Genomic DNA, 9478 nt, shown 5'->3' on the forward strand with positions numbered 1-9478 from the left:
TGAAGTTATGAAAAATAAATATAAAAGAAATGTAAATGTTAACTCCTCTGAAAGAGATAGTTCGCCCCAAAATTGAAGTTTTGTCATTTACTCATGTTGTTTTAGATCTATATGCTGTTACTTAATTTTTTATTTGCAGGCAAACCAGTGCAATTGAATGAAATTTCATAGGCAGTTATTCACAGCCTATTTGCCGAGAAATTGTGAGAAATATAGTTTTCAAATTACATTTTGTATTAATGGCACCGTGTTAAATGATGTTTATGCTGTTTTTACAAATGCATCTGGCCTGTGGAGCTTAAATGCGTCATCTGATGTTTTATTTTCATATTGTAGTGTATAATATCTAAAACAGAAAATTCTAAGAGAAAAGGGTAAGGCTTAATTGACTCCGTCTTTATTTAATGTGGGTTTAAGTGTCATTTCTGCTCAGTAGAATTTGAAAATAATATGAAAAAAAGGGTTTCTCAAACAGTTCTCTTGTCTGCAGTTGGTCAACACTTCACCTTTAGGAGTAAGTATTTATCATTCTTACAGCCACATTAGAAGAGCATAACTCATAGCATCTTGTGCTTTTGACATTTCAGATGGATGTCCAGTGTGTGATTCTTAAATATGGCATTTTTTGTCCTTTTGACACAATGTTCAGGTTTACCAGAATTGCACAAAGATATATACTGATGAGCCAAAACATGATCAATCACAGGGGAAGAACATATCTAATATAGTGATCATCTCCTGACAAGGCCACATATTATGGTCTGGGTAGATTAGATTGTAAGCAAACAATCAGTTCTTGTAATCAACGTGTTGGGGGCAGGAATACAGATCGGAGTTACTTTGGCAAGGTTACTGGGTCAGAGTTTATTTGAAACCATAAGGTTTGTGGGCTGCTCCCGGTCAGTAGTGGAGAGAATTTACCAACCGGGGTCAGAGGAGGGACAAGCCACAAACCGTGTTGAGCACCCATCGATGCACAAGGGCAATGAAGGCTATCCAGTCTGGACCGAGCCAACAAAACTTTACAGTGGCACAAGTCACAAAATTTTAATGATCGCTTGGAGTAGTGGAAGAAGGTCACCTGGTCTGATGAACCCCATTTTCTTTTACATTACTTGGGCGGCTATGTATGCATGCACTGTTTACCAGGGGAAGTGATAGCAGCAGGAAGTAAATTAAAGTAAATGATGACGACAGTTGAGGGAGTGATTCTCTGAGCAATGTTCTGCTGGGTCCAGCAATTCATGTGGACGTAAATTTAACACGTGCCATCTACCTAGGCAGTCGTGTCCTAATGGTTATAGAGTGAGACTGGTAACCTGAAGGTTGCAGGTTTTTTATTCTCCATACTGGCAGGAAATGACTGAGATTCCTTGAGCAAGGCTCCTAACCCCAATCACTCCCGGGCAAAAATGGCTGCCCACTGCTCCGGCTGGGACGTGCTGAACCAAAAAGTTAAATTCATGGCAGCTTCACCTTGTAACCTACAGGACTTAAAGGATCTTCTGTGCCAGATATCACTGGACACCTTCAGGGGTCTTGTAGAGTCTACGCCTCAGAGGGTTGGTGCTGTTTTGGCAGCACGCAGCAGAGGACCAACAGCATATTAAACGGGTGCTCATAATGTTTTGGCTCAGTGTATAATGCTATATATCATTCTATATCACAACGATATTATACTATAGTTCATGATGGTAATGTTCTCAGGTCAGAAGGTGAGTGCATATGTTGTTTTTAAAAATCTATTTAAAAATAAGCTTATACAGAAAGAGTGAACATGAAATTTAAACTGTCACATATCTCATTTAATTAGTGCAGGATTTTAAGGGGACTGGAATTGGACTTTTCTTTAAAAAAAAAAGGGACTTTCAGTGCAGAGATGTTGTACAGGTTCTTAATGGTTTACTAGGTTTCAAAAGAAACTAGGTCTGAAACTGAGAATGCATAACTCATCTTAAGACATATATTTGTTAAAATACCATATATTTCATGCACGTGGACATCTTTTTAAATCGCAGAGTTTGGCGCTGTATGTGAATCGGTGGATGAATGAAAGAATGAATATGGCAGTACATTTTCTTCTGTTTAGACTGACCGTTTGAACCATTTAAATAGCGTTGCCTTGACAGAACTGTCTGGCGAGTTTCCTCCATCAACCATATTTGGAGACAAAAATCACCTGGGCTGGCACTGCAAACTCCATATTTTTTTAATGTTCAACTGTAAAGCATAGCAAGGTGCAAATATAGTTTTAATTTGGACCAACATCATGGTCTCTTGAGGAGTATGTCATTCCTGTATGTCAATTAATGCACAATTTAGAATTAGTTTTTCCTACAAAACACAACTGCTTGATCAAGCACATCCACCTCCCAGGATCTTATTGAGAGTGGCATACTATTTTATAGTGATGTGGTGCATCACTATAAAACGAAAATGAGTCATTACCATCTGTCATAACCAGATGATCATGATGTGGTCCTTGCAGACTGTAGTGACGCTCCACATGATATTGTTTTTGTTGTTGCTATAGAGACCTATTTGGGACAAAAGGCAGTTGAAAACTTCATCAAAACAAAAATCAAGTTCAGATTTCAACTTCATGTTAGCATAAGGGGCACCAGAACAGTATGATGATAATTAATTGAATATGATGATTATGAACTGTAGGCAAAGGTGACCTGCAACAGGGTGCCTGGAGTGGAAAAATTGAGTTCATAATTTATTAGGGTTAATAAATGGTCAAAGTATTATTAACAAACCATTTAATCCAGGACAATATAAATAGAATACATCTTAGAATCGAAAATAATCTAGTTCTTGTATGATAAATGTTTGCTCTTCTAATCTAAAGACTGGTCATCTGGTGGTTGTGTTTTTCCCAGATCAGGGATGATTCAATTCATTTTTAAATATTTATTAAATACATTCCATGAGTATTCGCCTTTAGACATACAAATTAAAGTTTTTGGCGAATAAATCTTCAGAGGAAAGATGCAAAGATTTTTTCTAATACTGTTTTGTCTCATTCTTCTTTCACTCTCTGTTCTTTTACGGCCCGTGAAGTCATCAGTCTGAAGTAGAGAGCAGGCCAGAGTGTGCGCAGATAGACGGCTGCAGTCGGCAGCGGCCCAGCCAACACCACGTCTTTCTGTCCGTGACAGACAGCATTCAGAACGGCACGTGCCACGTCCACTGGATCCCACCCCTTAGCTGTGGTTTTGTCCATTACTTCAGACCCAAAAGAACACAACAAAACAAAACGCTTCTTAATAGAGTGAGAATAAGAGTGAGAAAAAGAGTGGTTGACAAGAAAAGCATTCTCTCACCTCCATATTGAGAGCCGTCCCCCGTGACTGCGTTGATGGACAGGTTTGTTCTGATGTAACCCGGGCTGATGACAGACACCTGCAGGCCGAACCTGTCCACCTCTGCCCTCAAACAGTCAAAGTAGGCTTGCGTCGCATGCTTAGATGCAGCATCTGATCAAAAGCATTACAGAGATGCAACCTGGTCACTTGTAATAGTCAGGGTTAAAGACCTTTTTAAAACAGAGTTCAGAAAATGTAAGGAATAAATTGAAGGAGAAAACAATACGTCAATAAGTTTTCTTAATGTACAGTTAATGTCTAGGGAGAAACACAATGAGTAGTATTAACGACACTTCAAAGTTTGAAATTACAACTTCCAACAGATATCCATTACTTTTTCATTCATAAAAAATACCTTGAATCGCTCTGCTGCCAACCACTAGAATATGGAAACATCTTTTACTGTACATTCTGATCACAGAGCAAAAAAGTGTTCCTCAGTATTTTTGTTACAGTGCAAATGTCTAAAGATTCTTACATCAAGATGCATTTACTGGAGATAAAAATGATATATAATAATATGAAGTCTTGTTTTATGTGGAATTGGTCAAAATTAAGTAAGTTTATTATTAAAACATGAACATCTGCCAGTGGGCTCAGAAAAATGTCAACTTAATTCAAAGAGAAGTTTTGATAACTCACTGACATATTTATTCTTCTTTTAACCCCTTAAGCACAATAATGACACGGCTGCAGCTTTTGAACCCTTGGTTCTACCGGCCTAATATCCTGGTCTTACTCGAAAGCAGACACTTGACAGTTTCTTGTCTCATAGTAGTACAGGAACAGTTTAAGAGAAGCTCATAAATGACTACCCTTTTTAATGATATACTACAAGAAAAAAATATATACTAAAACGAGGATTTGAAAGGCTTGAAACATTTAAAATAAAGATAAATGTTTCACCAGGTTCTGGTTTAAGTTTGAGGATGATTCTGATAAAAAAGTACATTTTATTTTTTAAGGTAAATTTAGGTCTTTCCAAAGGGGACACATGGAGACTCCAAAAGGACACCTGATATTCAAATGATATAAGGAGACCATTTAATTCAAAACTACTGTGCAAACCAAAGCGCACATGGAAAACATTCCAGAACATTCAAAAAATACTTTTTAATTTTCATAATTCATAATGCAGTGCAACAGCAAAAACTGAGGATTTTTTTTTTACAGCTTTTAAAGCAAGCAGGACATGAATTTGGCCAATTTCACGACTATTGAAATGCTTGTGCAAACACCATGTTAGCGATCAGTGTGCCGAGAGCGCACATACACGGTTTGTTTGCGCATCAATAATAACGAACATGTGCCTTATACCGTTATACGACTCCTGTATGTCACTGCAATTGTCTTTACCTTGATTACTAAAGTAATTCATCAAAACTTTACTAGCGAGACGGTGGTTTGCTTTATCCAACCCAGATGCAGTTTGCTATCATAATGCTCACGTTTTGACCTGCCATTCAGTCTGTATTTCATTCAACACTGGCATGGCTCAGAAACCTCTGAATATGAGAGAGGTTGTTTTTGAAGTGAATAGTTTTTGAAAACTGGATGTAAGTCTCTCCGCCATCTCAGATGTAATCGGCCGGGTTTTCTCTGCATTAGTGCTGTTCTGGACTGACTGCTTGAATGCATTCGCTTACTGGATCCTTCTTTGGATAGAAAACTTTCTCGGAGTTAAGCGGTTTAAAATAGTTTAGAGTCAGATGCTAAAAAAACAACCATGTCTCTTGTCAAAAAAACTGCTTCTTTTCACCTTTTAAAATATTCAGAGGCTGAATCTTAAAGTTTTTAGCTTTCAAATGTAAGCTATATAGTTTATGAAGATTAAACGGCTACGCATAAACTCAATTTTATTACATTTTTCAAGACTTCATTTTACATTAGCATTTTACCTATGTATGTATTAATGAATGTATCTTGATCTAAAGATGTTTAGATATTTGTATTGGAATACAGAGCAAAAAAACGGAGGAAGATATTCTTATTTTTAATTTAATGCCATGACTTAATGAATTTAAGACTTTCTATACTGAATTAACGCCTTTTTCAAGGCCTTCATTTGTGTAAGGGCAAATTAAGACTTTTAAAGACTTTTAAAGATACGCAGAAACCCATTCATGAAGAAAAATATTTGAATCCCCTCAGCAATGAAGAAGTTTTATTGCAGCGTAGCAGTGAAGCACCTTGGTTTCAACAGTTGGAATGAACCCCGAGCATCCTAATCTCAGTCCTTTTATCTCGTGACAGTTTATCAGCCCAAACAAAAATGAAGTTGCTCCTGTTGTAACAGCTGTGGTCTGTATGCTAATGAAGTTGAGATGGTCCGAGATGGTTCTAAGGGTCCCTTATGAAGGCAAAAGAGTAGCAAAACTCGAGAGCACGTAGATGTGAATTTGAGAACTTGTACAATAAATATTCGTACTTGTACGCACTCACAGCTCCAATGTGAAAACCTGTAAAATAAAAATCTGAAGTTGAACGTCGAAATTTGCACTCGCAGACAATAGTCACAAACCTGTAGTCACAAATGTGTAAAATGCCATTCACAGAAATACAATGACAGACACAAACTTGTAATATATATTTGCACTTACTCTTACATTCTCATTTGCAGTACAACCTCAATTAGGCTAATTGCAACTTCTCAAATCTCAAATGTCCCTGCAATTTCAAAATTTGTGCCTTGACTTTTGCTACTCTTTTCGTGATATATTCGTGTGATATATGTGACATCATCGCGTACAATAGAAGTCCCAGATTTCATTGGCTAGGTGCCAACCAATAATACGGCTTCTTTGAACACCCCCGCTCCCGCCCCCTTTCTCTCTCTGGCCGCCTCTGAGTTGCAAGTGCACAAGTCCGTTTTGCACTAAATATATATAGCGAAAAGAGTAACAAAAGTGAAGGTGTGAAATTTTTAATTGCAGGGATAGATTTGAGAAGTTGCAATTACCTAATTGAGGTTGTACTGCGAGAGAATAAGTGCAAATATATATTACAAGTTTGTGTCTGTCATTGTATTTTTGTGATGTGGCATTTTACACATTTGTGACTACTTGTCTGCAGCTTCAAACTCAGAATACAGGTTTGTGACTATTGTCTGCGATAGAATGTTGCAAATTTCAACATTCAACTTCAGATTTTTATTTCACAGATTTTCACATTGGAGCTGTGAGTGTAAATTTTAGCGTACAAGTATGAATATTTATTGTACAAGTTCTCAAATTCACATCTACGTGCTCTCGAGTTTTGCTACTCTTTTACCTTCATAGTCCCTCACCTGCTCCCATTTTACAATCGATGACCATTTGCTCACGATGTGTAATCAGAAACAATAAAACAGTTGACTTTGTTCAACTCTATGATAATTAATCCATTTTGGGGAATGAGCTTGTTCTAACACCTATCTTGAAGTGGAATCTGCATCGAGGCAGACATTGTCATTTCTTACATCTGAATACCTGTTTTTTGTGTATGAATACTCACATGCAGATCTGTACGGTATTGAAATCTTTCCCTGCACACTGCTGATGACAACAATATGTCCACTGCGTCTATCCACCATTGAAGGCAGAATGGCTGGACAGGACAAAAAAACAACAACAACATGATATTTATATTATATAATTTCATTTCATTTTTGGTAATAATGTGATGTCAGGATATAATGTGATATATACTGAATTATATATAATGTATCTTCATGTATAATATATTTCACATTTAATATAATCTTTAAATATATACTGTATATATTTGGACTTTCAATTCATTGAATAATCTTGAGAAAGTTTTTTATTAAAATTTCCACAAAGCATTAAGCATGAAGTGTTTTCAACATTGATAATAACAAGAAATGTTTCTTGAGAATTGAATCATCATATTAGACTGATTTCTGAAAATACAGCTTTGCCATCACAGGAATAAATGGCCTTTTAAGATACATTATTTTTTATCAATCTTTAAACTATATAATGATTTCACTGATCTCTTTCTTTGACTCCTATTCACTCACCTTGTGTAAGAGCAACAGGACCGAAGTAGTTGGTCTCCATGACATCTCGCTGAACTGAGACGTGGGTGTCCAGGATGTTTCCACGGTAACTAATGCCAGCATTGTTGATGAGGACATCAACGTGACCATGGCACTTCAAAATCTCCTTGGCGGCGCTGGAAACCAGGGATGTGCTGGAGAGGTCAAAGGTGACAGTGCAGGGAGTGTAAGTCTGAAAAAGAAAGTAATAAATAAACATAGTTAAGAGATTGGATATGTTCACACCTACCGGTACATTTTTGTCTAGTGTAAATAAACAACACCCTATGTCCCCCCTGAATTCACTGTATAAGCACAATCACATTTTTAAACAGCCTTAAAATATAACTGAACAGTCAAAAAGGAGAATGAGAGATTTTCTTGAAGGTTTTCACCTGTATTTTCCCATTATTACTTTTATTTCTCAGCTCCTCAACGACCTCTTGTAGTCTCTTCTGGTCCCGTCCGCATAGGATCAGTCGGGCCCCCGCCGCGTGGAAGACCCGTGCACACTCTGAGGGTGAGAAGACAGATTAAGATATTAAACAAGCAATGAATTAATATCCACAGTCAAATGGCATTGATAAGACATTATGATAAGCATTATAAGAGAGTTTATGTTCATGTAACCTTTGCCCAGGCCTGAGCTGGCTCCAGTGATCACCACTACTTTATCCTGTAGATTCTGCTTGTGTCTCAGTCTCTGGATCACTTTCAGCAAAATCAGCAGCCCGACAGTCCCAGCAGCAAGTGGCCCAACACCTAAACCTAACACACGCTCCATGTGTCTGTGTACACATTTGCATAATTAATTTACATTTATAAAAATCCAACTCAACCCAGCATCTTTATCTAGAAGTAACATGACAGAAGCACCCGCCGCCAAGACATTCGTCATGAAGAGAACAGATGCATGTTTTTGATTAAAGATTACAAGGGCATATGTGTTATATGTTTATTCAGAGAATTTGACTGCATATTGTTTTGTAAACAAGGTGCAGTGTAAGATGAAGCAGCCAACTGTTTCGGATCTCACGGCAGCTACATCACAGTTAACAATTTCATAATGCTTTTTCTGTAAAGGACGGTTTTAAATGGATATTGTTTTTAAAACACTTACTCACATGCAATGTGTGCATTCCTATGCAATGACTTTAGCCAATCATAATAGTGGCGGCCGTTTACTGGCCATCCTTAAACGAGCCGCTGCTTAAAAAAACGGATCATTTCAGACAATTTTTTTGTCATTCTAAAGGGGTCTTCTATGAGCCCCGCACATGACATGCAAAAAAAAAATTTGTAGGCTAAATCACGTGCACAATTAACTCATTTGTTCCCTCAATTTATAAATTGTGCACACGATTTGCTAAATCGTTCGTATTTATAAATTCAAGGGAACGAATTTTTTCCTGCATGCCATGTGTGCGGGGCTTCGTAGAAAATAATAACTCTTTCACATATGCAAAAAACTTTAACATTATACGTGAACCTCAAGCATATTAAAATAATTAAAGATCCATGTCATGACCCATTTAGAATGACTAAAAATGAAATAAAAATAAAGCTAAAGCTATACAAATAATACTAATAATAACACTAAATTAACTCTTCAGTCATGGTCATTAGCGGTAAAGTGTTGAGTAATTTTAGTGATTGAACCCCTTAGTCTTTTTCAATAATACAGAGCCACGTTTTCAATTATGTGATGTGTAGTAGCAAGGAGCAATAGTACAGTAACTAACGTTAGTGCGCTATGCAATCAAATTAATTTTCACAAAACATACCTATTAATTTCTAACGTCTCAGTATCTCATAATAATCATTCCCTCTAAAGGCTGTTGTATCAACATGCAATGTTCAGTAAATATATAAAATAAACCTGCATGGATAATGACATTACCTACCAAAAGTCGAGACCATTATGATTGAATAGAGAATCCGGAAGTCAATAACATCACGTGACTTTGTCCGTGTCTGAAAGGGGTGGGGCCACAACGCCCTCTACCGAATCCAGCAACAAGGTACAGAGTAGACACCAGGATTACAGTTTACTTAAAACTGCTATATA

At 37.1% G+C, this 9478-nt stretch overlaps 1 protein-coding gene across 4 annotated transcripts; it reads right to left on the bottom strand.

The window, feature by feature from the left end:
• Nucleotides 1-1839: 1839 nt before the first annotated feature.
• On the bottom strand, nt 1840-9386 carry dhrs7b (dehydrogenase/reductase (SDR family) member 7B). 4 transcript variants are annotated; one of them, XM_079617908.1, is made up of 8 exons: nt 9315-9351; nt 8535-8616; nt 8041-8198; nt 7806-7924; nt 7393-7603; nt 6864-6956; nt 3330-3482; nt 2187-3231 (listed from the first exon to the last, which is right to left on the bottom strand). In XM_079617908.1, exons 3-8 carry the CDS (start codon nt 8192-8194, stop codon nt 3026-3028), a joined length of 936 nt encoding a protein of 311 aa, XP_079474034.1. In that variant the 5' UTR covers nt 8195-8198; nt 8535-8616; nt 9315-9351; the 3' UTR covers nt 2187-3025. The 4 variants fall into 4 exon arrangements, with proteins under 4 accessions (XP_079474033.1, XP_079474035.1, XP_079474034.1 ...); XM_079617910.1 differs by having other exon boundaries at nt 8531-8616; nt 9315-9333; XM_079617907.1 differs by lacking the exon at nt 8535-8616 and having other exon boundaries at nt 1840-3231; nt 9315-9386.
• Nucleotides 9387-9478: the final 92 nt, after the last annotated feature.

The sequence above is a fragment of the Phoxinus phoxinus genome (genome assembly GCF_949152265.1).
Source record: "Phoxinus phoxinus genome assembly, chromosome: 1".
NCBI classification, from domain to species: domain Eukaryota; kingdom Metazoa; phylum Chordata; class Actinopteri; order Cypriniformes; family Leuciscidae; genus Phoxinus; species Phoxinus phoxinus.